This window comes from Pipra filicauda, unplaced genomic scaffold (assembly GCF_003945595.2).
Source record: "Pipra filicauda isolate LSUMZ 115617 unplaced genomic scaffold, ASM394559v2 scaffold508_size1329835_pilon, whole genome shotgun sequence".
NCBI lineage: Eukaryota > Metazoa > Chordata > Aves > Passeriformes > Pipridae > Pipra > Pipra filicauda.
In genome coordinates, this window is record NW_024104652.1 from 1,010,349 (window position 1) to 1,026,457 (window position 16,109).

General features: G+C 54.7%; 1 protein-coding gene across 6 annotated transcripts in view; it reads right to left on the reverse strand.

The window, feature by feature from the left end:
- TRIM9 (tripartite motif containing 9) overlaps positions 1-16,109 on the reverse strand; it is a 64,086-nt gene that overhangs the window by 12,188 nt on the left and 35,789 nt on the right. For 4 of the 6 annotated variants that reach the window (XM_027744443.2, XM_027744441.2, XM_027744438.2 and 1 more), the window contains exons 4-7: positions 7,424-7,534; positions 6,762-6,915; positions 4,545-4,702; positions 3,103-3,241 (exon numbers count right to left, since the gene is read on the reverse strand). In XM_027744443.2, coding sequence (XP_027600244.1) covers positions 3,103-3,241; positions 4,545-4,702; positions 6,762-6,915; positions 7,424-7,534 — 562 coding nt within the window. The remainder of the gene's footprint in view (positions 1-3,102; positions 3,242-4,544; positions 4,703-6,761; positions 6,916-7,423; positions 7,535-16,109) is intronic. The other 2 variants (XM_027744444.2, XM_027744439.2) reach the window with 1 other exon arrangement.

A 16,109-nucleotide genomic window follows, 5' to 3' on the forward strand; every position in this document is an offset into this window, starting at 1 on the left:
ACCATCTCAGAAACCTGTGTAGAGAAAAGCAGCCCAGCAGCCAGCCCACTTGCAGACTCCAATCCCTTAGGAAGGTCTCTAAGTCAGCAGGAGACTGACCAGAACCTGGAAAATCTGCTGGATGAGGGAAGATCAGGAGTGCAGGGGTTGCCCAGCTCAGGGAGGAGGAGGCTGGGGGAGACCTGAGGTCTCCCAGGGGTGAGGAGAACCAAGCAGTGCTGCCACTGGCCAAGCTTTTGGGAGATGTCTGTGCCCCGGGACAGGCTCAGCTTGCAAAACCCCTCCCAGACTGACTTCCCAGCCTACAGCTGGACTTCATCCAGGAGCTTGTGTAACAGAGAGATTAAGGCAGGTCTCACATGGCAGAGCCTTGGAGCCTTTGGCTAAGATGTGACAGGGCAGGAGGCACTCCTAGGGCTGATGTGAAACAGCCTGACATCAGCTCAGGAGAGGACACGGTTCAAGGAAAAGAACTTTGCCTTCAGCCCTTCCTCCCATTTGGCCGTGCTGATGATGGGGATCTTCACCCCTGGGAAGCTCCAGCATGTGGGAAGGGCTCTGGGGCACTGCCCTTCTCCCAGCCAGGAACCACCTTGTCCTGCTGGTGGCACCAAGAACCAGCTTTGAAGAGTGAACTGCAATGGTTTCCTTTGGGATGAGCAGAAGATGCCCCACACCACGGGCTGGGGAGATGTTCTTGCTGTAACTTGTGCATGTGCCACCTTCCCATGGGATGGGATATTCCCATCAGTGCTGCCTGGCTCCCCTTGGCTGTTTGGCTGGGCAGGACCACAGAGCCCCAGACACAACTTTACCCTCTTCTCAACCTTGTTCTCTTCAGATTCTGAGGCCCTGCAAGGTGTCTCACATTCCCCACCCTGCCAACCATTTCACTGCTCACTGAAGGAAGAACAGACTCCAGTTCCCTTCCACAGGATCTCATGGGCCAGGACTAGAAACCAGCTTTTAAATAAAGAATTCCTCACAGCCACTCACAGCAGGACAGCCACGTTCCAAGAGATGTTCTCTTTGCATCGAGCCCGTCTCTCCTTTTGTCCCCTCTTCCCACACGAGCTCTTTGCAGGAAGCTGCAGAGCTCAGCTGAAGGGGAAAGCTAAGCCTGCTTCAGACAAAATAGCTCTTAAAAGGCCTTGATGCTGCTGTAAAAGCCAGAAATAAAAGCCCAACCTTAAGAGAGAGCTGCGACGTGCGAGCTCTATTCAGCGAGTCCCTCGGATATCCGGAAGCTGCACACAGATGTAATTTATTTCTCTTTGAATCCTAAAAGCTCAGACGGCCTCTAAGAGCACAAAATGCTCCAGGCCCATTTGACTTTTCCTCCCTCTTTCTTCCGTGCTGGAACAACAAATGCAAAAGCTCATTCAAGTGAAAAGGCTGAATGCAGCAAACTTTCATCCTGGTGCTCTGGAGAGTGGAACTTCCCTCTGCTCCACAGACCAAGCACCAGCCCCAAGCACGGCCCTGCTGGGACCAGGAACAGCTGTTTTCTCCCAGATTCCTTCCTATTTTGGAGCTGAGCTTGGGCTTGACTCGGGAGTGAGAACACCTCTGAGAGGAAGGCAGAGCTGGGAAGATCATAGTGGGGACCCTGCAGACTCCTGGCTGGGGATGACTTAAAGCCCAGCTGGTTTTGGTGAGGGAATTGTGTCTCAAACGGGCCTTACGAGACACAAATGTGATGAGAAGCCAAAGCTCTGCTGTCTCCTGCCAAGGCTGGTGAAGCTGGGTAGTGAAGTGGGTGAGAACTGTTGACCTTCAGGCTTTGGTGGAGGTCCTGGCCACCCCAGCGTGGGGCTGGACCTGGGCTGTCCCATCCCCAGGAATGCTGAGGTTTCCTGGACGCTTCCTGGCGCTCAGCTGTGCAAACTCTCACGCTGACGTGTCTCTGGCAGACGTGCCAAGGCCTTTGTGCCTGTGATCTGAATTTCCTGCCTCTCCTCTGAGAAGGTTTGTCACAGATTTGCTCTTCACTCTACCTCTGCAACATGTGAGTGAGTCCCATTCCTTGCTGAGCTGCCCACGCATCCAAGCCTGGCACATTTTCTTTCCAAACTGGAATGGTTATCTCCTGCAGATAAGTGCAGGCAGCAAAAGAAATGCTCAGAGTAGCCTTGCTCTGCTTTTGTCTTCCACTTTCTCAGCAGAAAACCCATTTTTCTCCTTGCTCAAAGCCACCAGTGATGTTCTGTGGCAGGAAAGCTCTTGCCCTCCTTTCACCCCACGAGCTGTGTTTGCTCCCTTCTGATCCCAGCTGCCAGCCAGCTGGATGCTGCCCTGAAAGAAGTCCTCACAAGGCTTGGAAAAGAGAGATTTTAGTCTGGGAGTAAGGAAAAGGGATTCCACCAAGCGTGGAAAACTCCCAGGGAGGGGTTTTGTGCCTGGCAGTGAGGCTGTGGGGCAGCAGACATGCTAGTGGGGGCTGATCCCTTCCTCCACAGCTGCTTCCGACTCCCACCTCGGACGCAGCCCCGCCACTCTCCACCTGCATGGCAGAAATAAGCCAATTTTCCGCACTGGATTAAGGGCCTGGTGTGACAAATGTACTTAAAGCCAGGCAGGGAGACTCCTCTGCAGCCTGCAAGGGAGTGTTTAATATTCCCTCTGAGCTCCTGCTGCTGTGGGGGTGAGGCAGACGATGCTGGCGGGGCTGGCTGTGCACCCCTGGGTCTGGAAGGACACCCACATGGCTCTGTGGTCCCTCTGCTCCCTGTCCTGCACTTCCAGGGGCTGAATCCTGTGGTTCCAGCCATGCACAGCCCTCAGGAGCAATGCTGACAGTGTTTTGTTTTAAATGGGATTAATGAAAACATCTGAGCTTCCCTTTGTGCCACGCAACCCCAAATTCAAATACCTCTCACCGCACCTCCCCAGAGAACACCTCCTGCAAAGGAAAGGGGGTGAGACAGAAGTTTGGGCACTGTTTCAGGCTCCTGGCATCCCCTTTCCCCTGTGGTCAGCGCTGGCTTTCCCGCAGGGAATGCTCAGGTACTGGAGCACCAGCAGAGCTAAGCTGGGGTGTGCTGGAGGCTGCGTGTGAGCGGTGTCCGAGCGCTCCGGGCTGGAGCTGCTGCAATTCCTTACCCTCGGATGTCTGGAGCACCAGGGTCTTGCTGTAGGGGCTGACTCCTGACTTGTTGAAGGCCTTGACCCGGGCGCTGTAGGTGCTGTTGAAGTGCAGCCCGTCCACCGTGCACATGGTCTCCTTGCCCACGTACACCTCCTGCAAGGCAACCACGGTCAGTGCCCACAGTGTGGAGCCCCAGGGCTGGGAGAACAGCTCCTGGAGGTCGGGATGCACGGGATTCAGCCCTGCTCTGCTACCTGGGGGAGATTGTGAGCACTGTATGGCTAAAGCAGAGCAGATTGAGACTGTGATTTGTTCCTTGACACGTGTTTGGGCTGCAGCACCAGCAGTGTGGGCAGCAGGTGAGGGGGGGGATCCTGCCCCTCTGCTCTGCTTGGGTGAGATCTACCTGGAATGCTGCACACAGCTCTGAGGCCCCCACATCAGAAGGATGTGGAGCTGCTGGAGCAAGTCCAGAGGATGTCATGGAGATGCTCCAAGGGCTGGAGCACCTCTGCTCTGGAGCCAGGCTGGGAGAGCTGGGGGTGTTCACCTGGAGAAGAGAAGGCTCCAGGGAGACCTGAGAGCCCCTTCCAGGGCCTAAAGGGGCTCCAGGAGAACTGGAGAGGGACTGGGGACAAGGCATGGAGGGACAGGACAAGGGAGAATGGCTTCAAACTGCCAGAGGGCAGGAATAGATGGGATATCGGGAAGGAATACTATCAGACGCAAGCACTGAGCCTTGGTCTCCCCACATCCAGCCTCCTGCTCCCTTCTCTCTCCAGATCCCACCCATGTCACCTCTCTTCCACCTGGACTGTGCTCTGGCTCCTGACTGCCTGAGTTTTCTGTGGATGAATTCAGAGCACCATGGGCTGGTCCCTGTGCCTGCTCTGGGTGGATGTGAACACGCCAGGATAATTATCAGCGTGTCGGATCAGAGAAAAATCATATTTTAATTGTGTAATTACAGCAATTTAAAAGCCCTCGGGCCTGAAACACCTCTGTGCTTGCTGGCAGCTGGCAAAGCATGAAGTTTTCACAGCAATTAGCATACCCTGCATGAAATATTCAGCAACCTAAAAATACGGAGCTTCATAGAATCATGGAATACCAGAATGGTTTGGGTTGGAAGGGGGACCTTAAAGATCATGTTTTTCCACCCCCTGCCACGGGCAGGGACACCTTCCACTAGATCAGGTTGCTCCAGCCTGGCTTTGGACACTTCCAGGGATCCAGGGGCAGCCACAGCTTCCCTGGGCAACCTGTGCCAGGGCCTCCCCACCCTCACAGCCAGGAATTCCTTCCCAATATCCCAAATGGCAGTGGGAAGCCATTCCCCTTTCCAGGGAACAGGGGACTTGCAAGAAGTACGAGGAGCTCTGAGGTCACTTCATGGCAGGGAAATACTGGAGGCAGGAGCATCCCCTTCCTGCTGGGACCTGCTCCGAGCACTCACCCTGAACTGGCCGCCGTTCCCATCATCCAGCTCCAGGATGTATCCTTCCACCTGCACCGTGGACAAGGGGGGCTGCTTCCAGGACAGGGTGGCACTGTTGTTGTGGGTGCAGCACTCCTCCAGCTGCAGGATCGGCGGGGCCGGCACTGGGGAGGAAACTAAACCCAAATCAGTGGAACCCTGGCTGCTGGCACCACACGGGGCGAGGAGGAGGATGCATTTATTGGGATGCACTTATTGCCTGGCTGTGAAGGCAGCACTAGGGGTGTTAACTGTGGTCTGGAGGGCGTGAGGTGGAAAGGAAGCAGAAAGGACTCCGAATTCCTCCACCTCACAGCTTGCTGAAGCTGAGGTTTCCCCAGAGCTTCTCTGGTTTATTCTTGTTTACTAATTAATTTGGGGGAATTTTGGCAGCACAGCAATACACCTGATATAGAGAAGCCAATCCCAAACCTGGGACACTCTCCCAAAGCTCCACAGAGCCCTGAGCCTGGACTTATCTACAGGCCAGCAGCAAGTGCTGCTCTGCTTTTCCATTAAATAAATTCACTGTAACAAAAAGGAGAGGACCTGAAGCTGAGGGGCTGAGTACCCCCTATGGCTCCCATCAGCTACACAGGGGGCAGAAAGGACTCCCAGGTTTTTTTCTGCTGTGTTTGGGAATCTCCACGTGTGTCACGCAGCCCTGTCTCTGACCCCACGCTCTGAAAAGCATGGAAGGGTGACAGCATGACAGGGAAGGGAGGTGTCCACTGACACATCTCTCTCAACAGAGCTGCTCCTCCACCATCCTCATCCTCACTGCCCAAAGTGACAAGAGCCAGGGACAACAGAGAATCCAGACAAGATGTGGAGGAGCCATGGATGCCTGGGAGAAAAAAGATGGACTTGCTGGCAAAGGCTCAGCTTTCCCCCGCTGTGACTCCTCCACCTCCTGGGTTGGACCCTCAGGAACTGCCAGGCTACCTGTTCCTCACCCTTTATCAAGACCTCAGGTGTTGCCCTCCCTCCCCCAGTGCTGCAACACAGATTTGGGATCCAAACCCCACCTTCTGCTGGTCTAAAAAAACCAACAACTTATTTCCACGGTGAGGGTGAGCTGAGAGGAGGAGGGAGATGATGAGAGGAGGGTGGGCGGCTAAACCAGCAGCAGATTTGCTCTTATTAATTAAAAATAACCCTCTGGGCTAAATTGCAGGAAGGGAGGGCTAATGTAAAATAGCAATCCAGCCCTCCCTGGGCTTGCTACCACAAAATATCACTGACATTTCAAATTAACAGCCGGGCTAACGATGAGCAACCACGAGCAGCCACGGCCCCTCCTCACTGCTGCAAAGGCCAGCAGGGCCACGATCTGAAGATGCTCATTATCGTGACAGAGGAGCCCTGTGGTCATCAGCCTTCCTCTCCCTGACCACTGAGACACACTGGGGTGTGTAAACAGCTCCCAAGCCAGGAATTCCAGCTGTGATGGGAGTGAAGAGCCGGGGCAGACCCGCAGCTGGTGGCCCTTTCCCCATGCAACTCATCTGCACCAGCTGAAGGTACAGCCCATGTTCAACATCCTCCTGAGCTTCCCTGTGTGTCCACAGCCCTTTTTGCACCTTCTTCAGCTTCCTTGAGCTTGCTAAATCCCAAATTGCTCACAGGTTGCAGCAGCTCTTGGTGGTACAGGAGAGTGAGCACAGAGGGAACAGAGAACGGGGAGGAAATTTAAACCGAAAGGAAGGTCCAAACCAACAGCGAGGAGAGGGGAGGGAGAGGAGTCCCCAAGATGAGTGACGTGGCTCTGTGTGCTTGGAGGGACATCTGGTCCATGCCAGATGCTGCTCAGCACTGAGTGAGTGTGGGTATGTGAGCAGAGCTTTGGGAACAGCTTTGTGCTGTTCCCAGGATACACGTCCCAACCTGCAGAGCACTTTCTATTGCACTTTTTAATGCATTAACAACTTTCTAATGCACTGGGACTGCTTTTCCAGGCAAAGCCAAGTTCCAGGCACCCTAGTTTGGCAGACAGGTGCCCAGGGATCTGAGACAGGGAGGCAGATGGTCGGCCCAGGGGTGGAAAACACACAGGAACGGGCATAACTCTGGGTCTGGGGTGCCCCAGTCTTGCTGGAAGAAGGTGAGAAACTCTTCTCTCCTGCCCCTTCCCTGTGAGGAGCTGCGTGGAATGGGAAGACATGGGCTTCTGAAAGGCATTGGAAATATCCTTACCTTTCATCTGGACAAAGTCCAGCTGGTGGATGGACTGGAGCAGAGGGGCGTTGTCGAGGTTCAGGTCGAAGTCCGTGGTCATGCGGGGGGTGAGTGTCCCCTTTCCCCACTGGTCCTCGGTCAGGTGCACTCTCCTGATGAGAGCATCGGAGATCTGGGGACAAGGAACACCCTCAGCCACCATGGATCACTGGGATGTGTGCTGTGCTGTGCCCCTGCCCTGCTCTCCTCCCTCCCTCTGCCTCCCAAAGGCTGGGATGTCACACGTGGTTTCCAGCATCGCCCTTCCCTGCAGGCTCAGTTGGCAGAGGGAACCCAGGGGCTCTGGGGATTATTTAAAGGCAGGCTCTGGTACCAAAGGGACCAGCCCAGGAATGAGCAGTGGGATGCAGTTCCCAAGGGCTGTTATGCTGGTCTCCCAATGGAGAGCCACGAGGCAGCACGTTCTGATCCCTGCTCCAGAGAGACACCACCCACCACCTCCCGCTAAATCCCAAATTTATCCCCAAACCTTCTGTTCCTCCAGTCAGGGTAAGAAACGTCCCTACCCTGTTCCTGCTGCAAACCTGGAGGTGATGAGAGGCTGGCCCTTGATTTTACGGCTGGAAAATCCGGGACAGCCTCTTACCCTCGGCCCTGCAGCGCCTTTCCCACTCACCCACCTGCAGGAACCCGCTGGGATCGTTCTCCTTGATGACCTCCAGGCAATATTCCATCAGGCCCGTGGTCTGGCGCAGCTTCACCGTGCAGTGGGAGATCTGGTCCCGCACCACCTGCGAGGGGACAGGGAGAGAAGGGGGGGCTCAGCTCTCCTTGGGGTTTTGGGAGATGGGGAGCCAAAGGGCTTCGGTGCTGTGTGGGCACAGGGATGGGGTCAGGGCATGTGAAGGGAGACAGAGACTCAGGGGAACAGAAAAAGGCAGAACTGGTCAAGACTCTGAATTCCAGATCTTTGAAAACCTGGTGAACAGCAACAGAGAATCCCAGAATGGTTTGGGTTGGAAGGGACCTTAAGGACCATCTTGTCCACCCCTCTGCCTGGGCAGGGACACCTTCCACTCTCCCAGGTTGCTCCAAGACCCATCCAACCTGGCTTTGGACACTTCCAGAGATGGGGAGTCCACAATCTCTCTGGGCAACCTGTTCCAACAAGCCTTGTTTAGCTCAAAATTATTAACCCACGTGACTATTCAAAGCAGTAGGACAGTTCCACGCCCTGTCTTTAATTAAGACAGCTTCCAAATGATAGCTTATGAGATTCCTGCAAAGAAAATGCCCACTTCCAGAGACACACAGGTGCCATCCTTGGCACGGAGCTGGGTTGTGGGGTTGGCTCTGTACCCAACACTACCTGGATAAGGACCCTGGTAATTTGGTATTTCCAAGAGGAATGAACACACCACCTCCCCCAGCTGCAGCTCTAAGGATCTATTTGAGATGCCCATCAGCTGAGATGGACCATGCTGCAGAACTGCCTCATTTTCTCCACCTCAGAGGTAGAGAAGTGCCAGGGAGAGGAGATAAATAAATCCTGCTGGCCTTTGGCTGGGCTCCCTACGGCACAGGGAGCTCTGCCTGGGGTTGCCCAGGTTGCACACTAAGGCACATCTTCTTGCAGTCACGGCTGGTTCCCCAAGGGATCACATTCCAGCATCCCAGCAGAGGAGCACGAGTGTGTTTAGTGGTGCCTGAGGGCTCTGCTGATGCTCCCAGAAGCACAGCAGGCAGGAAAGGGTTCAGGCTGGATACCACAAGGGTGTATTTGAAGGTTGGCTGGTCCTTCATGTTGAATCCCACACTCGGTGTCAGGAGCATTTCTGCCACTGAAGATTGGCAGAGCAGCTCAGGAAGAGAAATTTGATGCTCAGAGGGACATGCTCATGACAGATAATTCCTTTTTTTTTCTCCTGGAAGAGCTTTAAAGCTGCGTAAAGTTCTCCACTGGCACTGAACAAAGCTGTGCAGCTCAGTGGAGCACAGATATTCGGGGTGTCACAGGGAAGGCGAGCTTTGCATCAGCATCTGCAGCTGGGAAAAGCTGCAGTGACCAGGGATGAAGAGAGCCCAGTGCCCATGTGCCCACTGCTCCACAGGCACAGGAGCAGCTCCTCCTGTGAGCATCCCTACAGCATCCCTGTCTGAGGGATGGGGAGGTGGAATGAAGCACGTGTCAGCCTCCTGCAGTGAATGAACCTGGGCTTTGAGGGGGGAGACGACACCTGCAGGCCAATCAATCCCATCACGTGTTGTTTAATTACAATTTAATCACCTCTGCTCAATCACTGAGCAGGAAGAAAAGAATTACCAGCCTTGCAACTTAGCATCACAGAATCATTCAGGCTGGAAAAACCCTCTGAGATCGAGTCCAACCGTTCCCCCAGCACTGCCAGGGCCACCACTGACCCATGTCCCCAAGTGCCACATCCACAGGGCTTTGAAATCCCTCCAGGGATGGGGACTCCACCACTGCCATGGGCTGGACAACCCCTTCCATGAAGAAATTTCCCCTAATATCCAACCTAAACCTCCCCTGGTGCAGTCTTGAAGCTGTTTCCTCTCGTCCTGTCGCTTCTACCTGGGGAGACTTGAGACAACACATCTTCTCCTGTGAAATGCCACGAAACAGTCTCTGAGATGGTTCCAGATTTTTAGGGAGTAGCCACTCCTTGCTGCTTGCAGCAGCCTGGTGTTGCCAGGCTGTGGCAGAGGGAGGCTGGAGCAAGCCCAGGCTATGGGGAGGGTGCAGGCTGGACAAGGCAGCAGAGGGAGCTCCCATATTGCTCCTCTGGACCAAGGGGACGTGTGGAGGCTTGTGGAGATGCTGGATCGCTCTGAGATGGAGCACACACTGCTTCTGGCATCAAATGCTGTCAGCGGAGGGAAGAGTTCATTCAATGCCAGTTCCTAACACTTGAGTGCACTGGAATGGCTCTGCTGTGGCAATTCCTAGAATCCCAGAATGGTTTGGGTTGGAAGGGACATTAAAGCCCGTCTTGTTCCACCCCCTGCCATGGGCAGGGACACCTTCCACTAGACCAGGTTGCTCCAAGCCCCGTCCAACCTGGCCTTGGAAACTTCCAGGGATCCAGGGGCAGCCACAGCTTCTCTGGGCAACCTGTGCCAGGGCCTCTCCACTTTCACAGACAGGAATTCCTTCCCTGCCCTCTGGCGGTGGGAAGTCATTTCCCCTTGTCCTCTCCCTTCAGGCCCCTTGTCAAAGTCCTTCTCCAGGTCTCTTGGAGCCCCTTAGGTCCTGTAAGGACGAAACAGAGCCAACAGGTGCTCCTGGAGATCTGACTCCCACACTGACCTTCTGGAAAGCGTGGGCAAGCCCTTGGATTTGCTTTCTCAGTGGGGACGCTCAGTCCTTCAGGACGGGATCCAGAAGGTGCAGTGGGGGTGCAAAGCAGCCCTTTGCCTTCCTTTGATCTCTCCTGCTCCCAGAGAGGGGCTGGGGGCTGTCCTGCCCTTGGCAGGGCTGTTGGCTGTGTGGATGTTGGGTCCCTGAGCTGCAGACCACGGTGTAACAACTGAGTGTGAGGTAAGACCAGCCTGTGGGGTCCAACCTCACTGTCAGAGCATATCCTGACTGGACTGATGAGCCAGAGCAAGGTTTGTCATCCCCTGCCTGCTGGGCTGCAGATGGGCACAGTGAAGATCCCACCCAGAATGCCCAGAAAAGCCACCTCCTTCCTTCATGCAAGACCCCCCCTCTGGAGGAAATGCACGTGCCACCGGGAAGACAGCAAAGATGGGATTGGTGAAACAATCTCCTTATGTTCTTTGCGGCTTAAATCTCTGTCTGGTTTGCCTGGGATAATGAATTTGTGAGCCTCTCCCTGCCAGGGTCGATGTTTTCCAAGTATTACCAGCAGAATTGCCATCTGCTCCCTCCAGCCAGGCAGGAGCCTCCAAGAAACAGCATTTGCTTAGTGAAGACATAAGGAAAAGCTTTTTTTTTTTTTTCCATAAAGGTGGTAAAAAACCAGGAGAGAGAGGCTGTGGAGCCTCCAGCCTTGGAAACACTCAAAATCCAAGGAGAAGCAGCCCAGGGCAGCCTGGTTGAGGTGCACCCAAAGCTGTGGCTGCAGCTCTGTCCCAGCCCACACCTTTAGCCCTTCCATAACTCTGTGATCCCTCAGGGATCCAGCAAAATCCACATAGAGAACCAGAGCATGAAACAGCAGTTTGGTTGCATCATCTCCACAGTAGGAAAACCAAGAGTGGAAATCCATGTTCCCTTCACCAGAACCAAACTGTTTTCAAGGAAAGGAGAGGGATCTTTGGTTGGGATCTAGTGGGGCTTCGTGGCTTTACAGCTTGCAAGAGAAACTGGACACAGACAGGAACAGAGAGACTCCATTAATCACTGTGAGTAGTAAAATTAAAGGTTTGAGAAATAAGACATAAACACCTCCCACGCCTTTGAAGGCCTGGTCTAAACCCAGAGGGGCCAGTGAAGCTGAAAAGTTTTCCAAATGGCCTCAAGCATCCTGTGGTCCTCCTCCTGCATGAGGGGTGTCCACTCCCTGGGAGCTCCCTGTTACCCCAGTAATGAAGAGTTTGTCACTGAAGAGGGCTGGAAGTGAAATCTGGAAGTTCCTCAGGCCTTGGACTTGTGCAAGAGGCTGTGCTGGGCTGAGGGGCAGCCTCAGGAGACCTTGAAGGGCTTGTGGTATCCACCAGATTGCCAGGAAAACCTGGCACATCTCCATGGTTTTTGAACTCTTCCAGGGATGGTGACTCCACGCTGCCCTGGGGTAGCACGTTCTAGGACTGGAAAACCTCTTCCATGAAGAAATTTTCCCTGATATCCAATTTAACCTCCCCTGGTGCACCTTGAGGCCATTTCCTCCTGTTATCTGGGAGGAGAGATTGACCCCCCACTTGGCTCCAACCTCCTCCCAGGTGGTTGTAGGGAGCCTGGCTCTTCCATGGCTCAGCTGCTGAGGAGATTTGGGAAGCTCCATACATTCTATTTGGGGTCATTTCTACCAAATACTGGGTTTTTTTCCCCTTTAGGTGCCAAATGAGGCAACAGCCAGAACCTGGCTGCTAATTACAGCCCATAAAAAGGATTTTTGTGTGCACTCACAGCAGTTCACTACGACCTTAAAATAGGACATTTATTTCAAGAGCTTTTCTTCCCTGTAAGGTGACATTAACTATAATTTACATTTTAATACAGCTCCTAGAAGGCAATAACACCAGCACTCATTCCCACTCAAATGCCTCCCTCGCCTTCCTCCTCTTTTTAGTGCTTGGGTAGATAACAGGCTTTCAGGGCACTCAACATTCCCAGTGCCTGGGATGAGTCCTGCTGGGAATGTCACAGGGAGGACAGGGAGTGTCCTCACCCTGGGCATACCATGGGCAGGGACAGTCACCTGCAGGGCCATGGGGGTGAGGGGTGGTGTTACAGGTGCTGCTGTGGAAAACTCCCAGCTGGAAAACCCATTAGGACAGACCCTGAATCCCAGAGCCACACGTCCTCTAAGCAGAGCTTTTCCAGGTGGATGTTTCCATGGTGACTTGCTGCTGAGAGAGGAGGCTCAGGCTGGAGCTGGGAAAGGCAGAGCTGCTGTGTTACCACCACCAGTGACCTAATCCAACAGGGGACACCGAGTTCCCTTGGAAAACCCTGACTGTAACCCCTAAAGAAGGGTCATGGGCCAGTATTTCATCTCTGGAGATCCAGTGCTATGGGCAGGAGCCCCTGGTGAGTGTTTCCTAGGTATTTAGCTCTCCTGGGAAATGTGACAACTCCTGTTGGTCCGCACAGGCTCTGCAGCCAAAGCAATGGGATGAAATCATGGAGCAAAGGCATCCTGTGGCCTGAAGGCCAGAAAAAGACTGGAATGGTCCACCACGCTGCTGAGAGCTTAAGGAGGTGCCCGCAGAGCTCAGTCCTTGTGTGCTGTGGGCTGAGGAGAGATTTTTTCCTGGGACAACAGCACAGGGAAGCCTTTGTGTCCCCTGCACAAACCTGCCTAAGCTGTAAAGGCATCATCCCTTGGGGAAAAGCACACTGTTCCTTTGAAAACCAGGGCCAGCTATGAGGAGGACAGACGAGGAGCTGTGTCTCAGAGTGGAGCAGGCACCTGGCCCCAATGCTCCTCCAGATGTCACTTTTTAAAGCCCTGGTTCTCAATCCCGAATCCAAGTGTAGCGGCGGGTTGGAGACAGACAGGGAAATGTCCCTTCCAAGTTCGTGTCCTCACAGACCTCTCTGGAGTAATTAGTGCTGGCCCACAGGCAAGCCTGGACTGGTGCCTGGCTCCATGGAATATGTGTCAGGACAAAGTAGGTCAGTCCCAAAGCCAAGCCGACCCCAACTCCGGGCGCTGCAGGAACGGGAACTTGGGCTCAGTGGGGAGAGGCACCAGTGGCCCTGTGCCAATGGGCAGGCTCTGCCCCCCCCCCCGGCCTCTCCTCCTCCCTCACACGGTGCCACACCATGCCAGGATGGCCAACGTCCCACTGGGAAGGAGCAGCAGCCCATGGAGACGCCGGCTGCAGCCAGGACACTGCGGCTCCACGCCGGCTGCTGGAGCAACTCCTTGGGATCTGAAGGGGCTTCGGGGTGGCACAGCCAAGTCTCACTGGTCACTCCATCTGCTCATCTCCTCAGCTGACGTGCACTGGGGACAGGGCAGCGGCAAATGGACACAGGCCAGGCACAGATGCTCTGGGCTGGTCTCTTATGGGAAGGGGTGAAGCTCTCAGCACAAATCAGTGGCCAAAATTGCCCTGTGCTGATGTGAACACGACCTAGGACAAGCCCCAGGGTCCTGCAGGAGGACCCACCATGGGTTATAATTCCACATAAAGCAGGAAGAGACGGCACCGAGCACCATATGCTGCTGCAGGTGGGGCAGGTGGAGGTGGGGAGGTGGCCCCTCTGCTGCAGGGTTAACCCTGCTCACAGTCCTCCCTGACACACTGGAAGCATTCCTGCTCCATCTGCAACGCTTATGGAATCAATACCCTGAGTTCGAAGGGACCCACAAGGATCACCCAGTCCAACCCCTGGCCCTGCCCAGGACACCCCAACAATCCCACCCTGTCCCTCAGAGCGTTGTCCAAACCCTCCTGGAGCTCTGGCAGCCTTGGGGCCATGCCCACTGCCCTGGGGAGCCTGTTCAGTGCCTGACAACCCTCTCAGTGAAAAACCTTTTCCTGAGATCCAACCTAAACCTCCCCTGACTCAGCTTCATGTTGTTTCCTTTAATCATGAGAACTTCCAGTGCTCCAGAGCCTCTGAGCAAGAGCTGGGGGCTTTGTTATCCCCCTCAGCCTCGGGCAGCTGGGGGGGATGTCCTGTTGGGAAGCAGCTGCTCCAGGCACAATGCTGCTCCCCTTTCATGTCTCCCTGGATCCCCTGACCCTTGGAGTGAGGCCAGCCCAGCCTGTGTCCAGCTGGAGCTGCAGGTGCTGCCTTTGTCCGGGGGATTCCTTGGAGGGGGCAAAGGGGATTGTGGTGATGACCTGGGCAGCCCCTTCCCCAGAGGGAAACACAAAGGTACCCACATGACTAAGACTCTCCTGCACCCCCTGTCCCATCTGCAGCCTGTGAGAGCAGGCAAGACCCTCTCCATCCCTGTCCCCAGGCCAGAGGGGAAGGATGTGTGTTTACCAGGGATGTGTGTCCCAGCCTGATGATTCTGGAGCCACAGGAGGCCAATTTCAGTGTGCAATCTCACCTGGCACCAGGTGGGTCAGGGCTACAAGACTCCCCCCTCCCCTACAACCCTAAAAACACAGCAGCACCACTGTGTTTATCACTCACCCCCTCCCATCCCTGCAAGGACTAAAAGGGAAAATCAAATAATTTAAGGTTAAAAATCTGCCCAACAATCCATGGGCTGCAGAGCAGAGGAAGCAGCTTCGGGATTTTAAACACCAGCTGCTGGGGTGCTACTGGTAACTTAGGAAAAAAATTCTTCCCTGTGAGGGTGGTGAGGCCCTGGCACAGGTTGCCCAGAGAAGCTGTGGCTGCCCCTGGATCCCTGGAAGTGTTCCAGGTCAGGTTGGATGGGGCTTGGAGCAACCTGGGATAGTGGAAGGTGTCCCTGCCCATGGCAAGGGGGGTGGAAAAAGATGATCTTTAAGGTTGTCTCCAACCCAAACCACTCCCTGATTCTAACTGGATGGAGGCTCATGTACCACATCTGTCAGAGCACACAGAGCCCTTCCTGCCCTTCCTGCAGCACGTGGGGAGCTCCAAGAGCTCCGTCTTTCATGGAGGGAGGCTTGAGGGCTGATCTAAAGGCCCAGTCTGACATCCAGGGGCTGTTCCTTCTTTTAAGGACCAGGCCTGGCTGATGACAAATCCCAGCCGACAAGGAGAGTGGGTGGGGGTGGGATGGAGGTGGGAGCAAGCAGTGGGATGCAGATCCCTTCCCTCCTCCGGCCAAAAAGTGAAAGGCCCCCGTGGGTTGTGCTGAGCAGGGAAATTGCTTTGTGCTGCCCGGCTTTGTGAGAGTTTAATTAACCATGCCCTGAAGGGGATGAGGGAAAGGGAGCCCACCAGGCAGTGGGGGTCCCCTCTGTGCCATGGCTGCTTGGGGTTGTGCTTTGTTGGTGGGCACTGAGCACTGACAGTGGGCTCGGTCCCACAAAGCTCCCTTTGTCCGTCTCCCCGTGGAAGTGCCCTCGTGCTGCCCATCACTGGCAGGCACGTAGGGCTGGTGGTCTTCTCCCTCATTTTAGGCAGGTCCAGGAATCCCTCTGGGAGCCTCCTGGGTGGCCAAAAGCAAGGCTGGGGGGGTGTGTGCAAGTGGAGCCAGAGAAGAGACACAGAAATTTCTACACAGAACACTGAAATGACCTCAGAGGAGGGATCCTGGAATCATAAATGTTGGTCCAGCTGAAACCCCATCACTGATGACCAGGGTGCAACTACCTTGTCCAACAGACACTGGGCATGGCTACACCTGTTCCACTGCCCCCAGGTGAGACTGGGCCCTTTGCTTCCCTTCTCAGCCCCAAATCAGCTGGGAAGACGTGGTGTGGTGACTGCAGGAACGACACAAACCACGGGCCCATTTTCACAGCTCATGCTGAGAGTTGCATCTCTGCTCCCCCAAAACCATCAATCTCACTGCAGTCACCACCCTGAGGCCACGAGGTGCTCACCAAGCACATAAAACAGAGTAAATCCTGCTCCTGCCTGGTGACAAAAGTGGCATCTCACGACCCCAAGTGTCCCAGAACTTCAGCTGAAGCCAGCAGAAATTACAGACACTCAGCATCCTGCAGGAACATTCCAGGAGCTTGGAAGCAACATGGGACATGAACAAGGTCGTTTTCCAGCCTGTGGATGCTGTACATATGGCTCTGCTGACC